At 43.4% G+C, this 27,664-nt stretch overlaps 1 protein-coding gene and 1 non-coding gene across 4 annotated transcripts in view; one reads left to right on the top strand and one right to left on the bottom strand.

The window, feature by feature from the left end:
• The window catches only part of WIF1 (WNT inhibitory factor 1), an 81,894-nt gene extending 60,692 nt beyond the window's left edge, over window positions 1-21,202 (bottom strand). The window contains exons 1-2 of one of the 3 annotated variants that reach the window (XM_019543285.1): window positions 20,958-21,202; window positions 20,368-20,507 (exon numbers count right to left, since the gene is read on the bottom strand). In XM_019543285.1, coding sequence (XP_019398830.1) covers window positions 20,368-20,507; window positions 20,958-21,099 — 282 coding nt within the window. In that variant the 5' untranslated portion in view covers window positions 21,100-21,202. The remainder of the gene's footprint in view (window positions 1-20,367; window positions 20,508-20,957) is intronic. The other 2 variants (XM_019543284.1, XM_019543283.1) reach the window with 2 other exon arrangements.
• TRNAK-CUU lies at window positions 11,671-11,743 on the top strand. Its single transcript has one exon. It is a non-coding gene; the product is annotated as a tRNA-Lys (tRNA).
• Window positions 21,203-27,664: the final 6,462 nt, after the last annotated feature.

Below are 27,664 nucleotides of genomic sequence, written 5' to 3'. Positions count from 1 at the left end.
AAGCTGGCAGAGGGTAGATCCAGATTAGACATCAGGAGGCGCTACTTCACAGTCAGGGTGGCTAGGATCTGGAACCAACTTCCAAGCGAAGTGGTGCTGGCTCCTACCCTGGGGGTCTTTAAGTGGAGGCTAGACAAACACCTTGCTGGGGTCATTTGAGCCCAGTACTTTTTCCTGTCATGGCAGGGGGTTGGACTCGATGAGCTGCTCAGGTCCCTTCCAACCCTACAAACTGTGAAACTATGAAACTACGACAGGACCAATGCAACTAATCCTGGGGAAAACCAAGCTTTGGACTGGACTTGGTCATCTTGTTGTTCATTGGTTTGTTGATGAAATCAGTCCCTAGACAGGGGATGAGTTTTGAATTTTACAGGTGTACACAGACCATGTCTTATGCCAGGAAAAGTTGCCTCCTTTCAGTGTATGGTATTATATTTTGTTTTATTTTTCAAAGCTTTGTTTGACAGTCTTTTGCCAACTCTCTCATCTTTGTGTCCCCAGATAGTTTAATCTGTTTTGATGCTTCTTAACATCACTGTTCTATTACTTTTTTCTTCCTTCTCATTCTGTCATGGTCTCTTTGTTCAGAGATGATTGGAATGTGGATCCTGAGAGCATTTGTGTAGATTTTTCTGGCTCAAAAGTTTTGATCAACCTTTTCATGCTATGTATCTTGGTGTAAGCAGACAGTTGTTGTTATTATTATTATTATTATTATTATTATTGTAACCAGTGCTGTCACAACAAGGTTGTGTTACTTAAGCATCAGTGCTGCTTAAGCATCAGATAAAAGAAGGGCAGGGGGAGCTACAAAACAGATTCTGGCAACCAGTCAGGCTTTCAGAAATATAACCCTCTCCATGTGCAGAAATGAGTGTGCCAATCACAAATCAACACTATATATTTTGCTAAAATGTGTATGCAACTGATGTTAGCTATTCTGGATACTGTGAACTAGATCTAAGAAATATGTAAGGCTTGTTTGTATGTGTACACTTCTTTTTGTATCTAGATTTCTATCTCATTCTCATCAGCCTGGTGTCTTGCTTACTATTTAAGTAAACATTGTCTTGTCTGTATAGCAAACCTAAATTAGTTATCAGTATATAATCTTGTGAAGCAATATGTACGTTGCTACATCTGATAATTTAATATCAGGCAATAGTGTTTTATCCAAATCTCACCTTTCACCAGTTTTTGAGTCCTGCCCAGGGTAAAACAGCTTAATAGATAAGATAATATTTGGCTAAGTAAGTTATATCAAAGAGGTTCTACTGACACAGTAACCAAGAGCGAAGTGTATTTTGTGATGTAATGAAGTTCTATAAATTATAGTCACAAAATGGCGGGGGGCGGGGGTGCATCATGCACTGCATCTACAGCTAGTGTGTCACAACTCTGACTAGAAGAGGACAACTAGGGATGAAAGGATAGATGCAAGGTAGTGTTAGAACCTCAACTGGAAAGTGACATCTCTAGAGATGAAAGGGTAGATGAAAATTCACAGACTTCTAGTTGTAGCCCATGACAGCTATAGAAATTTGAATATGCCCACTTGATACTATCAGGCGGTTCCTAATAGGAAGGAGAGGGAACAAGAAAAAAAAACAAACAACCAACCCAAAAACCAAGGTACATGTTGATAAAACCTGACAATTCTTTCCCAGCTCCAAATCTAGCCATCCATCTCATCCTGTGCTGTGAGTATTGATCACCACTTGGGTGAACACCCTGCAAGCAATGAATAGATTCTTTCTTTCCTCTTTGAGAAATCCCAGAGTGTGGTCCCCCTGGCTCTCATGTAGAACCCTCCAGGATTCAGTCTTGTCCTTCACAACTATTTGATATGCATGTGGGGCACAAGGGACAACAAATTGTTAGGAAACCAAGGCATAAGCATCTTGATAACACTCAGAGAAGTCTACTATTTTCCCTCACTAAGCACAGATTCTACAATTTCATTTATTTCCCAGTACCTAGCCAAAAAAACCTGGTTGAATATGAATGAACTTAGACTCGAATTTGAAAAGACAGAAGTGATGTTTATTGAAGCTTAAAAAGGAATGGGCTGAAGGTGTTGTACATGCCAATTACTGAGCCTGCTCAATATGCTTGATATTTGTCTACATGGCTTTGAACCTAAAATTCTTATTAGATATGTCATTTCTTCTATTTTGCAGGCAGTGATGGGGGCCCACAGTGCCTTTATCTTCTGGAGGTGACCAAAAGTTGTGGCTACTCATATACTAGTCTGCCTTCAAGGGACCCACCTAGTGAGTGGTAGAGCTATTTTTGAAAGTCAGTAAGAAGTTTAATCTTGTCCAGAATGTGCTTGCCCATCTCTTGAGACACATAGGTTGATGCACGCACATAATACCAGTGTTCAAATATTTGAACTGACTTTCTGTTCTCCTCCAGGTGTTTAAAGACCTGAGTAGTCTCAGACCCAGGAATCTGACAGACTGCCTCTCACCTTCTAACCAATCATAGAAATTAAGAGCTGGCTGGGTTGCTATTGCTAATGCTTTTTGTGGTCTAACGTTCAAGACTGGTGACAGGTCTTCTCATTAGCAAGCCCCTGTTTAGGAGTTTGTTTCTTTGGGCCCTTGGCCAGAACCTGAGTTTGGCAGGCTTCTGTGTTTGATTTCAGACTCCATTATTTTAGTATTTGGTTAGGTATTTTGACTTCAGTTAGTTGTTTCTATCAGTAAATAGTTAGTCTATGACACTGTAGAATCAAGCATAAAACTCATAGTATTCGTTTTTGAGGTTGTTTATTAAAGTTCTTAGCAGCTATGGCATGAAATCCCTAATTGTCTGTTTGCCCCTTCTGGTCTAGTGAGCTGGAATCTACCTGTACCCATGGAGACAACAAAAACCAAAAGGTGAGTCCCATATTAAGAACAAAGCAAAGTACTGTAGAGAAAATCAGACCTATCCATCTGGTCCATTAATTGGAGTTAGTCCATACCCTTGTAATACCCCTTTTAAGACACTTGCACATTGTAGTGCAAGACAGATTCACTATAGTAGCCTCTTTTCCAAGCTAGACAGATTAAGGTATTTAACCCATCCTTACCCTCTTTCAGTCAGCTCAGTGGTTCTTCTCTGAATCAACTCCAGTAAGTGTATATCAACATGGAACCAGAGGTTTTGGTTGTAGCCATGTTGGTCTAAGGAGATAGTCTAAAGACCTTGTTCCTCTCCTCTCCTCCTGTCTCTACCCATTGTTTTCCTAATTTCCACCTATTTACATTCTCACTGACTCCTGTCACACTTCTAGCTTTTTGCATTCCTTGGAGATCTCAGAACAACAGCGGAGTCTCCCTATGCCTGAAGGGTGCTTGTGCCCGAAAGCTTGCAAATCACCTTTTTTCAACTACTCAGTTAGTCTAATAAAAGATATTACATCTATGCAAAGAACTTGCCTGCCTATCGCTATGGAATTAATGTACCCACAGCTGGATGTAGTATTCCGGGTGGGACCTCACCATGTAGGTAGTATAACTAGCTTGTTTTGTTCATACTACCTCTTCAGGTGCACTTTTTGCTATATTTTGTTGCTACTACTAAACAATCCATTCTTACCTTTAACATACAGTACTGATATTTTGAATCCTTAAGTCTCTCATGATAGCACATTCCAGTTTATTTTTCATTACAGTTTGTAGTTGGCAGATGAATTTCCTATCTACTCTAACACAAGAAAACAAGGAAGCAATAATGAAATTATCAGAATAAGAAACCCAATAAGGTACTGATTTTGCACACATTGAGAAACTGAATTTCATTTTGCAATATGCAGTTTTCTAACACTACATTATTTAATTAATTTATGAGAATTGTGGTTTCTGGTAGCTAATATGTAATATGTGAAGATTTGTCAGTCATGAAACTTGTTTTACTTTTTGAGGTTCTTTATTAAAGTTATTATAGTCAACAGTTATGATCTCAGAATAGCATCTCTACAAACCAAATGGAGAAGAAAATTCAGTCACATCTGTAACTTGCCCTGCTTGTCCCGTGCTTCTTGCTTATGCTTTTCTAGTTGCCTGGAGCTAACTGCAGCCCTGCAGCCCGACAGTTTGGCCCCTGGCACCAGTTACTAACTCCACCAATGCTTCTCACCTGCCAGGTCTTTGATGGAACTTTACGCTTGGGGAACATTGTTAGCCAAGCTCAGTAGTATCGCATTGGATCTAATTATTAGCGTGAGGTCATTGGGGCTCCACTCCCCTACACCCTGCCTAGTGCCAACCTGTTGTTGTGATTCCGATGTTGCACATAGTTTTTTTACCAGTCATCTCTCTCGTCTTGTCTTGCAGCTCTGCCACTGTCCTGGCTCCACTCTATGCAGCCAAACTTCCACTTCACTCTTCCAGGTAAGTAGCCTGACTTCTCTGAGTCAACCAGTAGGGGCAGCTCCTCGTTTGGAGACTGCCACCAGTCGTCCCTCTCAGGACCTAGATCTTGTCTGCCACCTTCCCTTGGCTCCTGGGAACTTCCTTCTAGTCCCTTTGCTGGACTGGGGCATGGGGCTTTTAGCTCTGCCCCACTGCCTCTTTTGGCACATCGGCACCAGCATGCGCTTACAAAGCGTGTCCACGCCGGTGCCATCTTCTTTTATTTTTCCAGCTTCTTTGTCCCTGTTGGCTGCAGCTTGGTATGCTGCAGTATCGCTGGTAAGCCCTGTGGTACAGCAAATCCGCCGCCATCACCATGTTCCTGTGGCTTGATGTGCCACAGTGCTGCTTACAAGGCCTGTGGTACAGCGACCTCTCTGCTGCTGCTGCATTCTTGTGGTTCCATGTGCTGTGGGGCCACCGGCAGAGTCCGCAGCATGGTGGTCCTGCTGCTGCTGCCATGTTCCTGTGGCTCAGCATGCTGCGGGGCCACCGGCAGGATCTGCAGCACAGCAATTATGCCACTGCTGCCATGCTCCCATGGCTCGGCACACCATGGTGCCACCAGGTGCAGCAGGGGCATGGGGATTGTGTCATTGCTGCTAGGCTCCTCCCGCTTGGTAATTCCACTGCCCCGCCGCAATGTCTTACCAAAAAAAGCAATTGACTTTGCATTTCTACTTAGTTACTGTTCTTAACAATCAATTGTATAAATACAGTACAGATGAAAACACCCCAAAACAAATGCACCTTAATAATCCCTAGCCCCTACGAGGGTACGCGGGGCAGGCACGGATGGCTACGGCCACCTGAGTGCCAGGGGGTGTAAGACCCCAGTAGAGAAGTGAGGCCAGGCATGGCTGTGGCCACCTGAGCCTGCAGGGGAGGATGATCCCAGAGTCCCCTGGTTGGGGACAGTTGTGTGGCCCTGGAGCGGGGACGGTAGGGAACTGTATAGCCTGAGAGAGAGGGCAGTTGTGATGGCCCTGAGAAGGCAGGGATGTAGGTGGCCCTGCACAAAATAGGGTTGAAAGGGAGTAGGCCTGAAAGGCTGTCCAGAAGGAGGGGCTGAGTAGGGCTGAACAGGGAATAGGCCTGAAGGGCAGTCCCAGGAGCACATTGAGTAGGGCTGAACTGGGAGTAAGCCTGAAGAGCAGTGCAAGGGCCAGCCCCAAGAGTAGTTGATTGTGAGGATGATAAGAACCCCAGGGTGGGACATGGTATAGAGGCCCTAGAGTGGGCATAGTAGGAACCCCATGTGTGGGGAAGAGGCCACGGTACATTCATGGGCATCTGAGGCCCTAGTTTGGGCTAGAGGCCAAGTGGGGGGACTCGGCCAGAGAATTAGGGGCAAGTCCTGACCCCGCTAAGTCCTCCATCACAAGAAGGCCCAGTGTGGGTCAAAAAAAAGACCTCAAGTTTGAGCAAAATGACCTGAAGACCTAAAGGTTGAGCAAAATGAGGGAGGGAGTAAGAGTCCCTGTGAGACCCTGGAGCACCAGTCGTGGTGTGGGTTATGAACGTCATGTGGATGCCATCTGTGAGGCATGGGCTGCAGTTTAGGGGAGGTCTCGGAGCCACAGATAACACCCCCTGGCATCAGGGCAGGAAATGGGCAGCCTCTCACCTAATTAAGACACCAATTATTGAACAACAAGGCGTGGCAGGTGAGAGAGGTGGTCAGTTAGCCCAGAAACAGGTGGGCAGGCCGACTCCTAATCGGTCCTGGGAAGGTCCCTGGTTACAAGAACCCTAAATTTTTTAGGACCTGAGGAGGCGCTTGTCTCTCGATCTTTCAGGTAACAGGCTAAACCTGTGACTGAAAGTAAAAGTCAAGCAGGAGTTTTTGGTGAGGAAAATCTGATCCTTTCTCCCTTGTTCCCCGGGAAACGTGAGAAGCCACACTCTAAAAAGTTTTTCCTTAAGGGAATCTGTAACCAGAGCCTAGGCAAGCCAGCTACTACTGAGCTATGCTTCACTGCCCTGTACACTCCAGACCTTTCCTGAGGCAGGCACCCAGCCTCCCTGCAACATCTCTCTGTCTTATAGGGAGAGCCTCCCCTCTCCTTATTTTACAGAGCTGCCCCTTCACTTTTACCATACCTTCCTCACATATAATGCAAATAAAACATGCACCCTGTTTTTGGAAGCCAGGATGTAGGAAAAAAGATTTTCCACAGTCATGGCTAACTGAGGGATGCAGAGTAAGTCCTCCTGGAAATGCAGAGTATCCAAGGAAGCGTGACATTAGGAACTTTCTGGTGTGGCAGACAAAAAATCCCATATTTTCTGAACACTCTATAGTCCCAGGAAGACTTATTGTATGTCACAGAAAATTAGGGCACAGACTCTTGCAAAGGCAGTAGCAAGACTTACAGTAAAGAACTAACAGTCAGGGGTGCTCAACCTCCAGCCTGCTTAACCTCCAACATGTGGCAGTGGTCCCATATCAACCAGCCTGTGGAGCTCCTCAAAGGCTTGGAAATTTGGCAGCGGGAGGGCACTGCCAAATCTCCAGACCCCTGGAGGGCCCAGGACACAGAGTGCTGGATTTAGCACCTGATCCCAGGACATAGAGCCAAATGGGAGTGGTGCCGGGTCTAGCATGTGGGAGGCAAAAAAAGGTAGCCAGGACCCAATCTTAGTACAGGTCAGGGAGAGGGTGATGTTGGTCCCCAAGGGAGAGGATGATGCTGGTCCCCACAGTCAGACACAGCACCACAAAATTCGCCCATGGGGCCAAAAGATTGAGCACCACTACTAGAAGAAATTATTTATATAAGTTCCTGTAAATAAAGTGTTGTTTCTATATCACAAGCCTCATCTAGATACTATTAACAGTTCACCTGCTGCATCAGGCACAAGTTACAGTGCTCAGCAAATAGCTATGGCTGTAAGAGAGTTAACAAGGCTCCACCCTCTCAGTTTGTGGAGCAGACACAAGCAACAGCTACATGACATGCACAGTAGGGCTGTGAGAAGCTTCAGTTGTTGATTCAATTTGGCAGAGATTTGGCCCCGATTCAGAGGCCAAATCTCTGAATCCGAATTGAATCAGGAGACCCTTTAATCTCTCTGAATCAAATCAGAACCCTCTGAATCCATTTGGAGAGATTTGGAAAGATTCAATGATTTGGACATAGACACAGCTTTAAATGTTTTTTACACATACCTTGAGGTACCAGGCTGCTCATAAATGCTGAGATGCTGGGGCAGATGGAGTGTCCTATGGGAGTGCAGGGGGTTCCCCAGCACACTTGGCAGTGGACCCAGAAGTGGACCAGAAGCAATTCCAGTCTACTTCTGGGTCTGCGGGGGACTCCTCCCCCCCACCCCGGCTCAGCGGCTAGTGCCTCCTGGGTCTGGGGGGGCGCCTGGAGTGCCCCCACAGCTGATCACTGAGCCGAAGGGGCGCGTGGGTCTCCTGCATGTTCAATGGTGGACTGGAAGTAATTCTGGTCCACTTACGGGTTCACTGCTGAGCACACGGAGGGCCTTGCCGCGGTCCTGTGGGACGCTCCATCCACCCCACCATCACAGCATTTGTGAGCCATACCTGGCACCGCGAGGTATGTAGAAAAAAAACATTTAAAGCTGTGTCTATGGCCGAATCGCTGATTCTCTGAATCAGCATCAGATCTTCAGATGAATTGAATCAGGACAGTGATCCGAATCAACTAATCGAATCACTGTCCCCAATTCGGGCGGAATCCGAATCCAAATCGAATACAGCCTGTTTCACACACCCTTAATGCATAGTATTCCTAGGCACGATATGGATTTTCAGCAAAGAAAACAGCCTCCCTGCTTAAAACATGCACCCCAATTTTGAGTTTTCTGGGGGAAAGCTGTGTGTTGTATATGAGACAATATGGTATTTTCCTTCCTATCCTTCCTTTTTAGGCAATATGCTGACAATGAGCAGTTTCCACCAAGCTGGGGACACTTGTGGTTTTATTGTCAATCTTGCAATATATGATGTTTTGCACAAAGTCCTCGTTCCTAGCAGGGATCTTATTTTGAATTTTAAAAAATCCAATTTCTAGACATCACAAAACCCCTAATTGTAATTACACACCCTCAGACAATGACAGAACCTGACCCTTAGTCTCGGTGCCTCATAATAATGCTTCAGGGATAAATACATTAAGGCTTTAGGGTGTTTAGACCCCATAGTGACAGTATTTTTCTAGAACAACAATTCTCAACCAGGCCGCTGACTGACTCAAGTGCTGTATTAATTATAATACAATACTTAATAACTAAACTTAATGTTAATAACAGCCCATTATTAATATTATGCTTATTCATGCGTGTTTCTTCTAGTTTGCTTAAAAATGAGTTTCCAGTCATGTTGTTTTTTTTTTTTTTTGCACCATAATAAATAAATATATATATTTTAAGTGGGATGCTGCTAAATTCAGAAAAGTTATTGAGGGGTGCCTTGAGCAAAAAAAGATTGTGAACTACTAGGCTAGAGAAATAAAATTAGGCATAGTTTAATAAAACAGTACAATTTTTCTACCACCATAAAAGAACATCAATGTCAAAATCATTTCTTGACTCCGACTTATAGCTGTTAAAGACAAGGGCGCTAATGATCTTTCAAGTCTAGTTTAAGAACCTATTTTGAATAATTTAGGCAACTCTTGTCTACCAGTTCCATAACACTGAAAACATATTCTAATTAATGTAAAAATGAGACTTGAATGGCTTTCAAAATGTATTGCTCCTAGTTAATATAAGCCCAAGAATAGAAATAAAAATGCTAGTGTAAAGTTTTTTAAATGATCATATTTTTTACACCTGAGAGACAAATTATGTCCCCTAGATCTGTGCATGGTCTATGGTAGAATAGGACTTTGTTCACATGCTTTATCATTAATATGCCCTAACAGAAATGTTGTGAACTGCAATTTGAACCAAAATCTAAATATTGCAGAAATAAACTTTCTATAATGTCTAAGAGCAAAATAAGTGTTTTAATATATTTCAAATTACTGGAAACTAGTCTTACAAAACAAATCAGTCCTCTGTACCATGTGTAAGTCTAACTTTACAGCACAGAGAACATATTAGGGTATTTCACCATAAACAAAGAATGCATTTTCACTTTCCAACGTGAAAGAAAATAAAAAAGCAAGCAAACAGAGTTGTGAAAAGTAATTGGAAGATTCAAAGGTAGAATTAATAACAGAAGGAGAGATCTATTGGTTTCTACAATGCAGTTTTAAAGTTTGTGCTGTCCCTTTAATTCCAGTGTTCATCAACAATTAAGATACAAAAAAGCAGTCTATAAAAAATGTTAATTTCTTTAGCTATTTTATGCAAAGCACTGCCCCCCTTTTATTTTTAAGATGTACTTGTAGAAGAAAAAAACCCCTGAAAATTCATATAGTGTTTTTTTACCACACCTTTACACTGCTGAGTAAAAAGGGTAATTGTGTAGTTTACATATATGCCATGTAAATTACTATGGAAACCAGATGTAGCTTACAAGGTGCCTTGTAACGCATCTCTGCTGAGCAATAAAACCTTTTTTGGCAAAACTTTGAGAAACTTACTGCTGCTTTCTATCAGCTTATATACAACAGATGGCTGGCACATGCCTGCCTTATTAAATGAAGTAAGGATCTCTGCAGCATTGCTCTTTGATCCCTGGTGGCATGTCTACAACACCAAGATGCAAAATACCACAGCAGAACAGAATCTAAATATTAAACGCTGGGCGCTGTGCTTCTGATACGAGAACCCCCTTTCTTAAAATCATGCCCACAGTATGTAAACATATTCACATTCCACATAGAAATCATGGTACAGAGGTCAGAAAACAAGGTATTTCCTCTGTTTGGTGACATGAAACCACAGTGAAGGTACTACTGTAAATTCTAAAGAGCACAGTTATGTAACTGCATTTACCACAACTTCCAAGCCAGCCATACTTCTACTAGGAAAAATGTGAACTCTACGTATTAGGGAGTTTTAAAAGTAGTAAAATTTATTTTGTAATTGAATGAGGCATTCATGTACATTTAGCAGTTCTTTTGAAGAATTGTTTCAACTAAAACTCTTTGTTTCCCCTCCCGCCCCCCTAGTTTTATCAAGGAAATTGTAATATTTAAATATGGTTTTCTTATTATGGTAATAATGGCATACAACAAGTATCCTATTAACTTTCTAAGGAAAGGAGGGAACAAGCATATAAACTTTTTATTATCCTAAAAATGCTGTTATTCCTTCATTGTGAGCCAGATTCTCAGTCAGATCAGTCTAAAATTATTACAAAGAGATCAGATAACTTATTCTGCATTTATCTTTCCGTAGCTGAGATGAGAAGCATCCTCATCCAAGCTGTAATTCCATTTTTTTCCTATCCTTAATTTTACAAGACAGAGCATATTCTGGAAAATGTAACAGTCGTGTATTCTCTAATTCTCCTTATGTACTGGGCACCACTTCTGCGTTACTCTTGGTTGCCAAAAATTCTTAGAGGAGGAAAAAACTTGCTTTTGATCATCTTCTGCCTAAAGAGTTTTAACTTCACATTGATTACTTACTTCTTATTTACTGACAGAGCTTTGCTTCACATGCCCACGATCTTGCAATTTATTTTCATGTGTGCTTATATTTAGAAGAACGAGAAATCCCACTGAAATCAATAGTAAAGTTAAGTACATGCATTGGTGTTTGCAAGTCTAGGCCTACAGTATCATATACTGCTGAATACTACTACATGCTCCTGTAATTTTCCTTTCCTTGGCAAAATAATGCATGCTATAACAACACAAGCTACCATAACAGGATCTTCTTTTCTAGTTTAGAAGGCTCTTCCCAGAAGTCCCATTGGCTTCAAGAAGAAAACAGACTTCCAGGTCACTTATATTTTCTTTTGCAAAAAAATCTACAGGATAAGAAAATGAAGCAACATGAGTGACTTCTAGTGGTTACACAGATGCATGCAGACTATTACGTACTTTCAAGGGAGATTTTTTTTAAAACTCACAGAGAACACATCTGTGCGATCATCAGCTGTATAACCATCTGAAGTACAACTTTTCTAAACCCAAACATACCGCTATTTTTCAGACCAGGTGATATTGGAGGACTTCCATTTTATTAAAATTCCATCCCCTGCATTATGCTGAGCTTCTATACAGAAGATGCTCAGTACCCATGATTACTCTTGGACTCCGTAGGAACTGAGGTTACTTTAAGGATAAGACTCTTAATTTCTACTTTTCCCCTAATGTTGCTTATATAAGTTGCCTGGCTAGCTCAATTGGTAGAGCATGAGACTCTTAATCTCAAGGTTGTGGGTTTAAGCCCCACATTAGGCACATATATTTTACCCTGACATCCGCTCAAAAGAGCAGTAAGCCAAATTCAACTGTTGCCATAGGTTGCAGGACGTTCACCTAATGCAGGCGATATATTGCCTTACTGGAGTTGATGTTGGCTATGGGGAAGGACCTGGTAGGGGAGCTACAGATTTTCAGTCACCTTGGGGATAGTGACCACCAATCAACTGAATTCACCATATGGTGTAGGGTGGGTAAAACAACTAGTAGGGTGGAAGTGCTTGACTTTAGGAAGGCTAACTTCAGTGTGTTCAGAAGTCTAGTATGATGCACTGCAGGATAGGAGTATTGGCGAGATGGGAGCCTAGGAAGGGTGGTCGTTCCTAAAGAATGTGATCCTTCGGACGCAGAGGAAGATGATCCCAGTATGAGGGGAAAGGAGCCAAAAAAACTTCCTTGGCTAAACAGGGAAATCCAGGCGAGCAAAAGTGCAAAAAAGAAGGCATACAGGTGGGGGAAGCTACCAACAAGGAGTAAACCTACTTGGCCCACACTTGCAGGGAGGCAGTTAGAAAGGCAAAATCAACTACAGAGCTGAGGCTGTCAACACAAATTAAAGACAACACAAAGTCTTTTTTTTAGGTATGTAGGGAGTAAAAGGAAGGCACAGAGCAGCATAGTACCCCTACTGAACAAGAAGGAGCAATTAGTGACAGACAGGGGGGACAAGGCTGAGCTATTCAATGAGTTCATTAGGAGACTTATCTTGACCCCTATTCAAGAACAATGAGGCAAAAAACTCATTGGCCCTCATACCCATTGAGATGTAGGGGCTAGGGATTATTAAGGTGTTCCAACCTACCTTTCACTAGGGTGGTAGCTGGCAATTAGTGACAGACAGGGGGGACAAGGCTGAGCTATTCAATGAGTTTTTTGCCTCAGTGTTCTTGGACAGGGGTCAAATTAAGTCTCCTAATGGGTTCTTAGATGGGCATCACAGGGACACCAACCCACCAACTGTCGACACTGACCTGGATGTCACTTGGATGGACTGGATGTGTTTAAGTCAGCAGGCCCAGATGAGCTGCATCTAAGAGTACTGAAGAAATTGGCCAGTGTCATAGCAGAACCACTGGCACAGCTGTTTGCATGCTCGTGGTGCTCTTGTCAGGTCCTGGGGGACTGGAAAAGGGCCAATGTGGTCCCTATTTTCAAGAAGGGGAGGAAGGAGGTTCTGAGTAATTATAGGCCAGTCAGTCTTAACTCCATCCTTGGAAAGGTCTTTGAAAAGATTATGAAAGAATGTAATTGTGGGAGACCAGCAGGAAAAATAATGCAGCAGGGCAACCAGCCTGGATTCATAGCTGGTAGATCATGCCTGGCCAATCTGATTTTATTTTATGACAAGGTCACAAAATGCTTAGACACAAGAGTAGAGGTGGATGTCGTTTTCTTGGATTTTAGCAGGGCCTTTGATACGGTATCTCATCCCATTCTCATAAATAAATGAAGAGGCTGTGACACAGATGTTTACACCATATGGTGCGTGGCAAATTGGCTTAGCAGTTGCACCCAGAGAGTGGTAGCAGGCAGCTCAGTATTGACCTGGAAGGATGTGGGTAGTGGGGTCCCACAGGGTTCGGTCCTTGGACCTGTACTCTTCAGTATCTTCAATGGTGACTTGGATGTGGGTGTAAAATGTATTCTGTCCAAGTTTGTGGACGATACTAAATTGTGGGGTGAAGTGTACACTCCGGAGGGTAGGGAACAATTGCAGGCAAACCTGGACAGGTTAGAAAAGTAGGCAGTACACAATAGGATGCAGTACATCAGGCACAAATGCGGAGTGCTGAACCAGTGGTGCAAAAATATCCAGCACACCTACTGGCTAGGAAGTGACCCTCTCAGCAGCGCAGAAGTAGTCATTGCGGACTCAAAGATGAACATGAGTTGTCAGCGTGACAAAATCATCAGCAAAGCTAACTGCACTTTATCATGCATCAGTAGATGCATGACAAATAGAACCAAAGAGGCAATACTTCCCCTCTGTGTAGCATTGGTCAAACCGCTGTTGGAGTACTGCATACAGTTTTGGGCATCGTACTTCAAGAAGGATGTTGATAGACTTGAGAGGGTCCAGAGGAGGGCCACTCATATGGTTAGGGCCTTACAGGACAAGCCCTATGAGGAGAGACTGAGGGACCTGGACCTATTCAGCTTCCGCGAGAGAAATCTGAGAGGGGATCTTGTGGCTGCCTACAAATTCATTAGGGGGACACAGCAAGGGATTGGAGATGCTCTGTTCACCAGGACGCCTTTTGGGGTAACAAGGAACAATGGTCACAAACTGACAGAGAGCAAATTTAGGTTAGATATCAGGAAAAACTTATTTATGGTAAGGGTGGCCAAAATTTGGAACGGGCTTCTAGAGGAGGTGGTGCTTTCCCCTACCTTGGGGGTCTTTAAGAGAAGGCTGGGTAGGCATTTGGCTGGGGTCATCTGACCCCTGGTACTCTTTCCTGCCTAGGCAGAAGGTCAGACTCTGTTGAGGTCCCTTCTGACCCTAGCATCTATGAATCTATCATTTTTACACTCCTAATTTCCCATGAGTTGTTCAAAAATAGTGTTAATGATCCCTATCCCTCGAGAAGCTTTTTCCATGGAGAAATTGAGTGTCCAAGTGCAAACATCACAATGTAAGAGAGAACCTTTAAATCTAGCATCTGCTTCCGCCACAATTCACCCAAAGGAGAGCACCTGCCTTTCCTCAGCAAATGTTGGCATGACTGTGTAGCACACATTTGGGCTAGGGACAGAAGTTACACATGAACTGGTTTAAGTGATCTGAACCTAGTTCAAACCTGTAGCAGAATACAAGTTCAGTGCATATAACTAGTTTCAAAATGGCTGAAACTGGTTTAAGATAAAACTGGTTGAATGTAGTATCAGACATATTTGGGTCAAACCAGTTTATGAAACTTCTGTCCCAGACCCCTTCCTAGTTCAAGTTAAATCACAGCCCCCCCAGCATGATTTTCAGCCCTGGGCTGAACTGTGCTGTCTGCTCCAGAGAATAGGGCTGGCCCTGACCCCTACTTCCTAGCTGGAGCAGTGAGAGCTGACTGACAAGAGGGTGGGAGAGGGGCAAGCCTGCTTGGGGATGCAGCTCAGTCTAGGCAAACCCTGGGTAGTGTCTGGGACCAAAGGGTGGGGTTAAACACCCTTTCCACTGCCCAAACTTATGGCTGGCTACAACTGTTGACTACAAATCCCAGAGGCACCTAGAAGCAGGAAGAAGTAGTGATGAGCAACCCTGAAGACTCCTGCTCCTGTAATTCTGGACTGCAAATCCAGAGACCTCTGGAGCAACAGGAAGAGAAAGTAAACACATGGCCAAAGAGCCATGCTCTAGTGCTGCCTGGCTTCTGGTCTGAGCCACTGCAGGCATGTGGCTGTATTTCCTGAATCAAAGGTAAATGTCTGTTCACTTCTTGTCTCAATTTAGTTTGTGCAGCTTAGACTAACCTGCAAAGACTCAGGTTGATTCAGCCTTGGGCTTTTTGACTGTCTGTACCTAGCCATAATGTGCAACACACATAAAGTGAGCTCTTTGTTCTCCATCATACCTGCTTTTCAAATCCTAGTTTAGCTACTGCTAGTACCTAAATGCCCACTGTTGATTTCAATGAGTATTTTAATTAGAATTTGCACTAACCAATGCAGCACTGCAAGACTGAAGGGCCAGATTCTCCACTGCCCAGAACCTAGTACAGCATCTATCCCCACTCCCCCTCCACCAACACCTGCCCACGCACCAACACACACGCTTCTAGACATAAAACTATCACTTTGCCTAGGTGTTGACAGCCATGCAAGTCACGTGGCAATACAGGATAAGGCCTAGATTGTTGGAGCTTCTGGGACATGAGGGGATTTAAGCCATACATGATAGCATATGTGATCCATTATATACATCCATCTAATCCAGGAGTTTTCAACCTTTTCTAAGGAGTGTATCCCTTCTGGGTACACTTCTGATGGAGCACGGGGTGGGGGGGTGGCAGTGGCTGGATGTGGAGTGGGGGGGGCTTGCAGGTGGGGGTGACAGCACAGGGTAATGAATGGCAGCAGCCGCCGTCATGTATGAGCTCTGCGTTCAGCTGGTGCCTGTGTGGCCCGCAATGGGGAGCCACTGCCCTACCCCCACCCCTCTGGCCCTGCTCCTGGGAGGCAGCAGCGTGGGGTGATGCGTGGCGGTGCTTCATCCCCACTTGCCCCCTCTTCCCCCCCGAGCCCCTTTCTAAGTACCTCCGGGGGTACGTGTACCCCCAGTTGACAATCCCTAATTTAATCCATTATATTTCCATATGCAAACCCTATATGGGTCCAGGATACCCAAAGTTGTTCTAACTGATATTAGAAGCTATGTATATGCTACCACATACTTCTAAAGTCTTTCTATTTCCAAGGAGCTCTGGAACACTAAAGAAATTCCTTGGCACAACTATCTGGGTAGAAGGATTATGAGTCTACAAACACATCATAAACTAAATATGCAGTGCTAGCAAATAGAAGATCACTGTATGCTAATTAATGGCTATTAGAAAGGAGGCAAACTACTCCTTAAAATCTTTAATACCTTTTCTCTAGATACTAAGGGTACTTGTATTTTTTCTCTTGAAAATTCTATCAAAAGTCTTAAGAAATTGCTAAATAGAAGCCCAATTTCTGAGGACAGGCAGCAAACACATAGCACTTACCTGGAGAGGACTGTGAAAACTTACATTTAAAAGAAAACCAAAACATTGGAAGACCATACTTCTGAATACAAGGTAATTGGACATTTTGGGAAAATGTACTTTGCCACAACCAACTGTAATTCTATACCCTTAATCTCAAATCTCAAAATACTGTTGTTTTCATGATGGGCTAGAAGATGTAGAGTGAGATCCTGGCTTCTGCTCGTACCCCTTTACATCAGAGAAAAGGGCCAAAGAGAAATATAAAGGTCCTGAAAGCCCTAGTTCACCATGGGAGAGAATTCCCCTGGTACAGGAGCAGCTGTAAGACTGTCCTCCAAGCTCCTCCTGGTGGAATGCACAAGCTACTGTGAAGATTCCAGGCAGTACTTTAGCACATCGGACAGCTTCGTGAAGCTGCTTGAACTTGGATGGGCCCGCACAGCTGTTTAAAGTATGTCAGTAGCCTCTCCCCCTCAGGGGCGGGGGGGTGCAGAAGTGCTTAAAGCCAGCATAGTTTTCCTTCAGCCTGGGTTGGAAATTTAGAACCTTTCCTAATCTGCACTGGTACTTAGTGTTTAATATCCAGAGCCATCGCACTAAACTGCCCATGTATATATAGACTGCATCCATAAGATGGAGTGGGGAAGTGGTGTTTAGTTATAACAGGCAACTAAATGGGATAACAGATTTTCCACCAAAGGAATAACCTCTTGTTTTTAGGACTTATTTGATTCACGAGCGTCTGAAAGCGAACTCTGTTTTACTTTCAACTTTCCAGATGTTATCTTAAAATTTCCAGAATTAAGGGTTGTGTTTTTAAACACCAGTATTTTTCTCCTTTAGTAATCACCAGGGGCATTTGCATGAGGTGGTTACTGTGGAGTGGCCTATTTAACTCCACAGTAAAGCGTTTCCATCTATACATGTGGAGCTTTTAGGCCAGAGTAAACTAATGAACTCTGCTGTAGGTTAGCACTGCCCAATACAAGTACTATCCTACTTCAGAGTTATTTACTCCACCACATTGCACATGTAGACAGTGACAGGACTGGCTGAGGCATGAGACTGCTACAGTGCAGGAGCTGCCTGCTGGCTAGCCCTACACCAGGGGTGGGCAAAATGCGACCCACGGGCAGGATGTGGCCCACAAAGACATTCTATCCAGCCCGTGGGGCCCCTAAAAATTTTAGAAAATGAATATTTATCTGCCCCTAGCTGCCTGTCATGAGGCCCTCGATGACTTGCCAAAACTCAGTAAGCGACCCTCCGCCCAAAATAATTGCCCTCCCCTGCCTTACGTTATAGCACCCTCATGCCCCAGCCAGCTCCTTGAGCTGGGGCAGAATAGCTCCAAGCTGGCAGGTTGACCCCCAGACACCCTGCTAGCCAGGGCTGTGCCAACTTGGCTCAACTTGCTGTGGTCTTGGGTATACATATGTATACTCTGCGCCCAGGAACAATAAACTCCATGCAAGCTGCATTGGAGTTTATTGTGTTGTGCTAATTTCATGTGCAGATGTACACATCTGTATTCTATCCTTGTTACATGTGGAAGCAAAAATAGCAAAAAATATCAGTTATGTCCATCTGTTACTCTAGAAATTAAAGTCCTTTCATAGTTCTGATCTGATTTTGAATGTGGATATATTCAAATAGTGTATCGGTGTAGCTATGCAGTCATTTAAACTGTAAATTAATTACTGTGTTTTTTATTTTAGGAGACTGAAGCATACCAAGGTAGTTTTGGCTAATGAAATTACGATCATTTAAAAAAGAAAAGAAGGAATGGTTGGCTGATTTCCTTTGTCACAGCTCAAATTGGGCTCAGTCCTGCATGGTGCCAAGTACTCTAACCACATCTTGCAGAACATTTAGCTCCTATAGACATGCGCAGAGCCTACTCTGACACATTGGAAATCCAGCACATTGGAGCAGACTCAATCTTGGTTAATGGAGCCTGCTGGAGCATGGAAACTGATGCACTCTGGCAGCCTTCCACATCATGTGTATCAGTGTCCCTGCACATCTCCATCCTAAAAAAATGGCAGTGGGGCACTTTGAAATAAAATACATTCAATGAGCTTTAGTTCAAAGTGCCCCACCACCAGTTTTTCAGTGTGTGGATGCTTTTAATTAGCACAGCTCTCTAATTAAAGCACCCAGCACCACATCCCAGAGCACATGCCTGGTAAAAATGCCCTTAAACATGTGCTGGTTTTAAAAACACGGATCTTACCATTGACATCAATGCTAGTCAGACCTTCCCTGGTAAGCTGTATGTAGGGGTTGAGAAGAAGGAAGACAGAGCAAGAAAGCAAGAAGGGAAAGGAAGAAAGCGGTTAATATTGAATGGATATTGACCAGAATAGCTGGCATCCTCTGTTGGTTTGTTTTTTTTCAGTCATGAGTGAATGGGGCCATTTTCCCCTCAAAAGCAATCAGGATATCTTCTAGAAAGCCTAGAAAATTAGGCTCTCTCAGACTTCTTAGCCTTACTGGATACAAGAACATTTTTTCTTCATGGACAGCAGTCAGAGATGAGAGGGATAGAGAAATAGAACAGGGAGTACAACTCTGAGACACACTAACTACTTCCAGTTGCTTAAATACCAACTTCCTGGGCCTACCTGTTGTTTTCTCTATAACAGCATATATAGGAACAAATCCCTGTGATACATCAGCAAAGTCATTTAGCCTTTATGCCTCAGTACCCCTCTGTGAAATGGGGATAGCCATGCTGCTAAAACACATGATGGGGGTAAATACAGGAAAGATGAGGAGGCACTGAAAAGGAAGTATACAGTTGTTGCTGTAAGAGACTTCCTGAACCATAACCATAATTTTGTATAATACATATTTACATAACTGAAAATACATACAGTTAAGTGAATTATATAACCAATTTTCACCACATATTTTAAAGATGACACAGTTCCCTTTTTGCCAAGCATTCTATTGTTTAAAAGCCATACACTACTCTTGAAAAAACAATTCTGTTTTCCAGAATCTTTATGGTGAACTGAATGTTTCTGTACCCACAACTTAGACTAACATGATACAGCCTTATGCAAATTAAAAGTATGTTGTCAGTGAATCAAATTATGCATGTTTGTTCAGGGAAATATGCCATGCATGCTTATCTTTTCAATAAAATATTTCAAACAGACAACTGAAGGCTCAAAAGATTTCTGGGTTGCATTGTTTTGCTGCTACTAGAGTGATGTTGTAGTCATAATGGTTTGGGATAGTTTTGATACCATATTTATTAAAAATAAGTCAATTTAGCAGGAGTATATTATTTTAATACATTTTATGTATTAAAATGTTAAGTGTGCATGCAACAACAGAGTAGAGATTTCTCACAAAAACCTTATGCATTTAAAAAGAGTTAAAACTGCATCCACTTTGTAGATTACTGGCTTGAATCTTTTCATTTTAACTAAGACAAGCTAATATCTTCCTCATGAGCTTGTATTGTCTAATTATGTTGATCATTTTGTTGGCCTTTATGTCCTTAGGTTATCATCTGGCAAGAAAGCTCCCTTGTCTCTCTAAAACCTACTCCTTCCAAGATTTTTCCTTAAGTTTATTTCCATGTCAATATGGTCTCTATATCCTCTATATCCTCTAACTTCCTTTTTTACCCTGTATTTGGTGTTGTCTGGATTAGATTGTAATACTTTGGATTGGGGACAGTATCTCACTTTACATTTTTAAAGAACTGTATACATTTGCTGTGCTGTCCAAATAATGTATTAATAATTCAGATGGCAAGTGATTTGAAATCAAGGGGCCATTTCTTTAAGGTCTTTTGAGAGCAGGTTAGAAAAAGCTTCCTGAAGTATTCTAAAAACTAAATATTTGCCTCTGCTAGATGTAAAGAGGGCTTTTTTGCTTCTTCCAGTCTTAGTCTGTACCTACCCGTCCTGTTGCTTGCCAGGTAAAATTCATGGAGTGGATATTGACAGGAATAGCTGGCATCCTCTGCTGAGCTTTTCTGAAATCATGAGTGAATGGAGCCATTTTCCCCTCAGAAACGATCAGAATATCTTCTTCAAAGCCTACCAAAAAAAAAAAAAAAAAAGGTGATGAATTGGGAAGAGGGGGAAACGAAGCAGGATTTTACCGCGGGTTAAAACACAAAGATTTATTCTGGAGACCGCTTTTTATTCTCAGCGGCACCTAGCTGCCTGATCAACTTTCCCTTTCTTATCAAGCCAGAGCAAGATTGCAAACGCCTGAAGCAGGCAGGGCTGCAGCCAGGCTTGGAGGGGGCGGTCGCTCTCCTGGGACCAGCTGCCTGGCAGGGCTAGAGGTGGCCAGCATCACCTCGACGCGCTCCTGGGGCTCCGAGGCCACCTCAGCACGAGGGCTTTGCCTCGGGAGCCTCTATGCCAGGTGGTCCAGGACCGGCTCCCCTCGCCTGCAGCCGCAGCCCCTGAAAGTCAGCCGCAGGTCGCGGGAGGGGCCCGCCGAGCGGTGCCCCGCAGGTCTCGGAGCCCAGGGCTCACCTATGAGGACTCGCGCCTGGTGGGCATCGATCCACATATAGAGCGCGTCTTCCTGCGGCTGCCTCGCCGGCGCCGCCAGGCTCAGGAGGCTCAGGAGGCTGCAGAGCCGGAGCGCGGCGCGCAGGGCGCTCGGCCCGGCCATGCTGCCGCTCGCTCGCTCCTCGCTGGCGCCGAGAGCCCTGGGCACTGCGCTGCCACAGCCCGGCTCCCGCTCCGCTCCCGCTCCCGCCCCGCACGCACTGGGGCTGGGCGGCGCTGCGCGGGCGTGGCTGCAGCCGGCGGGGCGCGACCCCCTGCACTCGGGGGTGCTGGTTATAGCCGGGTCAGGCAGGCGAGGGCTTCGGACAGGGGGGAGATCTTTTGTCTCATACATGTAAGCTGACTCGATCATTTCATCTTTGGGCTAATGAAAGCGCTCACCTCTAGCCAAAGAACCACCTTGCCTGCCTCCGACTCAAGGCACGCGGGCTCAGAGCTTGCCCTCCTTCCCTTTTACCCCACCAAAATCCAATAAAGCCTCTTTTATTTATTTATTTATTTTTGCCCCACCAACCCCAGCAGGTCAGCTTGGTTTGGCTGCTTTAATGCACAGGCAAACTACACCCATGCCTGAGCCCCTAAGTGGGGGTGCCAGCCTACCAGGATTCCCCTGAAGCCTCCAGGAATTAGAAAAAAATCTCCTGGATACCTCTGGGAGTCACCCGGGAGATAGGTGCTAGGGCAGGGACTGGCAATTATTTTGGGCAGAGGGCCGCTCACTGAGTTTTGGCAAGCCATCGAGGGCCACATGACAAGCAGCCCAGAGCAGATTAATAGTAATTTTCTAAATTTTTTAGGGGGCCCTATGGGCCGGATAGAATGGCCTAGCAGGCTGCATCTGGCCCCTGGGCCACATTTTGTCCACCCCTGTGCTAGGGCATTTACTCATTCCAATAAATATTAAATGTTGAACCCGATTCAGACAGTTGGTCAGTGGATTTTTACAATGTAATAGTAATGTGCCTTTGCCATCCTGATGTCAAGTTATGACTGTCATTGTGATAGTTGTGTCATGTGATGAAACCTCCCGGAATAGATTCAAAGGGAGTTGGCAACCTTAGCCCTAGGTGAAGAAGGGGCCCAGTTGTGCTTATTTTACTTATTATGATGATTAAGTGCAAACAAAGTAATATAAATATACAGCATTAAGTAGGGGCCCACGAGTTTGTTTGTCTAGGGCAGGGGTGGGCAAAATATGGTCTGTGGGCTGGAGCCAGCCTGTGAGGCCATTCTATTTGGCCCGTGGGGCCCCTAAAAAATTTAGAAAATTAATATTCATCTGCTCTTGGTTCCTGTCAAAAATGACGGGAACTAAGGGCAGTAGGACCCAGGGGAAGCCCGGTGGGCTCCCATAACAGCAGGGCCTGCCTGGCCCGCCTCCGCAGGGGAAAGTCTCAGGAGGGGCCTCTGGCCTGGGGCCACATGGCTGCCCCCTGCTGGAACCACAGGTAAGGGAGGACCCTGGGCAGGGAAGGAACTTGGGGAGAAGTGGCCTGGGGAAAAGCTGAGGGGAGGGGAGGGTTGTGTAAAAAAAATCCCCAAAAACAAAACCCAAGGTTTCCACCTATACATTTTTGGGGGCGGGGTGGGGAAATGATGCTTTTAGTATTTTTCTGAGTGAATACATTTTCCAGCCATCTGCATAGGTAGTAGTAGTTTTAAACATGCCCTCAAAACTGAATCTGAAAAGTCACAAAAAAAAAATGCAAATCAGCTGTGCCTCAAGACACTAGCTTTCTTGGGATTGACATGATTGCCTTTTTCTGGATCCACTATTACAAAGACATTTAGCAAAATATATAGAGTTGTGAATTTAACCTTTCTTTTTGATGTCCTACATATAATACAGTTATATAATAGTTAAATCCTGGAGTTACTTCAGTGCATAAACCAAGTTCTAACTTACAGGAAGTAAAGAGGAGGCTTTCACTGAGCACAAGTCATTCTATGCCTGTCTACTGTGGGTTCCTTGTACCTTCTTCTTCAGCATCTGACAATAGAGTAGATGGACCACTTCTCTAATCCAGTAAAAATCTGTGTATTACAGTGTTCACATTCCTTTCATTTCTATTTTTTGTTTGCATGGGTTCTTGTTTTTTAAGTTGTCAGGACAATATATATGTTGTAATTCTGAAGCAGAGTATTCCCTGTAACTGATGTTAGCAGCTCAGCTGAGAGCAGATAGGTTACTTATGTGTACGGCTACCATTACTACAGTTCCAAGCATCTCATAATATTTCAATATACTGGTTTTTATTCTAGATAAGGAACTGAGACACTGAGAGGCTAAGTTACTTGCCCAGGCTGATATGAAAAATGTACAACAGGGCAGAAAGTTTAACTGAATTCTCCAGTGCCCTAATCACTTTACTATCTCTACAAACAGATATAGTTTTAAGAGTCAAATCTAAGGACTGTACTTGTAGCCTTAATCTTTCACTTACTTTTACATCCTTGCAAGATATTTTCAGAATAAAGATAAATAAACCCAGTGTACTATGTTACATATGAAATCATTAAACTTTGAATAATCTATCATCTTCTATGCATATTCTTTAGCTGTTTATATACAGACAGAATCATCATTTAATGTTGATCTTTCAAAGCTATCATCTCCTACATTTTCAAATAATTTAAATTTTTACCAGTTATGTCCACTGATGTACTGCTGTAAAAAATGTATCAAAAGCATTCAGAATGAGTTCTTCTTGCAGGCTCTCAATGCAAGGTGGCCCTCTAGGGGTTGATGTGATCAATAGCTAGTTGCTGAAGAAATAAATGTTTTCCAAAAGTTTCATAAAAGCAAGTCAGTCAAATAATCTTTCAGAAACTCAAAAGAGAGAGAGAGAGTACGATTACATTATCTATTTTTACAGAACCTTGCTTATGATTTTTTAAGGATGGTGGCAGTACTTCCTCTGTGTATGACACCATCCCGGTCACATCTACAACCTCTTTTCCCTGGATAGTGTCTCTAGGCAGTCATGCTACCAACCTATTACTTTGTCCTAGTACGTTGAACATTTCTCCCCTAATCCCAATGCCAATAACATTTTCAGAATATTTATTCATTCAGGATACATGCTCCTTTTTTTTGTGAGCTTCAAATCAGACAGCAAGATAAATGATCTTTCTGTACCTATGGTACTTTTCTTTTTTTTCCCCTCAGTGTCCTTTTCCATTGTTAGCTAGTTGATATATGTGCATTTGACTCTATTGTTTAATGATACAAGTTTCTGGGACAGGGAAGAGAACAGGCCCAAGCCGGCAGAAATTACAGGGGTAGCCCTCCAGCAATGCCCCAGGTATTCAGGAGCCAAATTATTTTTATTTATGTAGGTTAACACAAACACTTTAACTTGTACTCAGAAATGTAATGAAAATTCTGGAGTGCTGACACAATGTGTTTCCAGTGTGAAATTTGTATTAATGAACAGGTGGCTGCATTTTGTGCCAACTTAAATTTTTCAGGGGGTCTCAAAAGTTATTAGTGTTTTATAGTAATTTATGGTGAGGTGACCAAAACATGGATATTTGTGGTAAGGCAAACTTAAAAAAATAAAGCATTTCTCATGAGATCCAGAAGGAAAAATTGCCCGTAGCTGCAACACCCATGAGCATCCCAAGACATGGCAGCATTCCTAAACTATTTAGCAGTATTAATAATAGTGGACTCATTCACTGATTTTTGCCAGTTGCTCCATTTGCTTACGTGATACTGTCCAAAAAGATAGAAAATAGATGTCAACGCAATGTTTCTGTTATTGCATAGTTCAAAGAACAATACCAGTTAGGCTTCTTCATCAAGAAGCTGTTCCCACCCTGCACAAATGAAACATTTGTGAAAACAAGAAACCTGGTGCTTTATGGACATTTCTTCAGCTATCATATGGAAGCTAATTCAAATAGATGTCACTGTAAGTAATGCCTTTTAACAAGTGTAGACAAAGAACCATTGGATTCAGGGAGAAAGAAGCTTTTTATCTGATATTGTAGTTGCCATGAATTTGACAGAGTAAGCAACTGTAATTCAGGCCATAATAGAGCACTGACAAAAGCCTTTATCTACGATGGGCTCTGTTGTCCAATCTGCTAAATGTATAGGCAGATTAAGCTTTTGTGGATGTTCTGACTCACAAACCAGTTAAATATATATAATCTCCGGGTCTGAGGCATCAGAAAATAATAGTCCTTCATCACTTTACAAATTGTCTTGCTAGTCCTCTTGTTCCTGTTCCCCAAAATTCAAAAATAGCGTTAAAAAAAATCTGAAATGCATTTAGCACTTTTATAACTCCACAAAAATACAAAGAATCTTAACCCTATTAAAGAAATGAAAAAGAATTAAAAGAGCCAATTTAACGTTATAAACGAGTTTAAAATTAGATGTTAAAAGTGGAATCTGGTTGGTACAGATGAGAGACTATATCCACTGAGATACATATATTTAAAAAAGACAGGCAAGTGTCAAAATGCCCTGTTTCAATGTTTTTTTGATCAAAATACTTTTAATTTTGGTTTAGAAATGTTTTTCTTGTATTATTTTAAAATGTATTGTGCAAAAGTGCAGATCTCAGTGGCAGCTGTCCTTTGAATATATGAAGTTCTGTAGGTAAGTATGGAATGCTTTTGACCTTAATTTCTTTGTGCCTCAGTTTGCAATCTGTAATGGAGGTAATGATAAGTGACTCATCTCTCAAAGGTGGTATGGAAAGTAAGTAATGGATATATGTAAGGCACTCACATGCTGCAATGGTGAGTGCCATGGAAAACTCCTAAGGAAACATATATAATTCTGTCTTCATTGCAGAGTTGAAATAGTGTGCAGCAGAGAAGGCCTGGGTGTTCCTTGAACAATGAGGAGAAAATAAAATACTAACCAGGTACACATTATCATCATCCATTCTATGCACTGCACAAGGATCTTGTGAGAAAAAAATAATCTATAATCAGGTAATTCAAGACACTATCACAGTGCACAGAGAGAAGGGAATCAAACTACGATTGCATAGGAGTAAGAAATCTCATTCTTAATTCTAGGTATTTCTTAATTTTGGAGAGCTGAGCTTTGCCGTGTTCTAAATGACTGTCGCAGGGCACTAAGGTGCCTGCTCCTTTAAGAGCAGAAACTGCCTAGGGAGAGGGCCCTAAGAGCCAGACAGAAACCCCACAGGTGCAGGTTACCATGGCAGCAAGGGAATTAGTCTGCACCTGCACCTGGTCAGCTGACTGGAAGAAGGCAGGGCCCTGGGCACATATAAACCCCAGGGCTGAGACCAGTGTGTGGTAGTTCTCTAGCAGCAACCAGTGGAAGGAGCCTCCAGGGAAGAATTGCCCAGAGGTGCTGTGGCTGCCTGATACGCTGCGTATAGGGCTAATGGGGCTCCAGGAGCTCACCAGGTACCTGGCCTACAAGGAACTTAGTGCTGGGGGGAAGTTTGACTCTTTTAAAGGGACACAGCACACCCTAAACTGCTTGCATTGTGTTATAGCCCAGAGGCTCATATTTTAGTTGCTGTTTATAAACGGGTGGACCGAGCTGAGGCTACTGGGGGAGGAAAAGGCTTCAGCCCGGTCCATCCATTTATAAACAGCAACTACAGTGTGGGGACCCCAGTGCCAGGGGGCGCAGTGACCAAGGGGCTGCAGAGAGCCTAGTGCCAGTGTGGGCACGGAGACAGGGCTGCAGAGAGCTCAGTGGTGATAGGAGGCCGAGCTATAGCAAGGCCCCAGAGTGGCAACATTTAAATACCATCTGTGAGGCTTGGGGTGGTAAAAGGGTGGTTTTGGAGCCACGCATCTAGCCTATAAGGCTAAGGTTGTCCTCTGAGGCAGCCATTTTGAGCAGGACCCAAAAAGGGGTCCAGGAACCCAAAGGGTTCAGTGGGGTCCATCAGGACCATGTCCAAACACAAACTTGAGGGCAGCCCTATTTATTATAATTACAAACAAGATGTGGCAGGCAAGGAAAAGGGTGCCCGTTGGACAAGATTGGCATGGTCATGGAGCCCTAGGGGTGTCACAGCCATACCTGGGAACCCCATGCTGTGACAGTGATTGTTATTAATGTAGTGTGTGCATACATGTATATGTGTTGCACATGCATTTTCCTAGCTTTATGAAAAACCAAGTTGGGAAAAATAGTTTCTATCATCTGTCATAATATTAACACCCTTGTGATTTATCAGCAAGACTGGATCTTTTTGGTAGATTGCACAGACCCCTATCACTTCAGCTATGTAACTGAGAGCAGTAGTAAGCTATCATCCTCTTTTGGACCAGCGCTAGAATAAGTTAATTGACTGGTCAATTTCACAGATATTTGCTGACAAAAGGGGAATAATAGTGAGACTCAGTAGTCTTAAGTCATAGTTTCATAGTTTCTAGGGTCGGAGGGGACCTGAGTAGATCATTTAGTCCGACCCCCCCGCCATGGCAGGAAACAGTACTGGGGTCAAACAACCTCAGCAAGATGTTCATCTAATCTCCTCTTAAAAACCCCAGGGTAGGAGCCAGCACCACTTCTCTTGGAAGTTGGTTCCAGATCCTAGCCGCCCTGACCGTGAAGTAGCGCCTCCTGATTTCTAGCTTAAATCTACCCTCTGCCAGCTTGTGACCGTTATTCCTGGTTACTTCTGGCAGTGCACGGGGGAACAGTGACTCCCCCA

The sequence above is a fragment of the Crocodylus porosus genome, unplaced genomic scaffold (assembly GCF_001723895.1).
Source record: "Crocodylus porosus isolate Cpor-Errol unplaced genomic scaffold, CroPor_comp1, whole genome shotgun sequence".
Classification (NCBI taxonomy): Eukaryota; Metazoa; Chordata; order Crocodylia; family Crocodylidae; genus Crocodylus; species Crocodylus porosus.
Note: the sequence above shows the minus strand (reverse complement) of the source record. Positions and strands in the feature narration are given on the sequence as shown.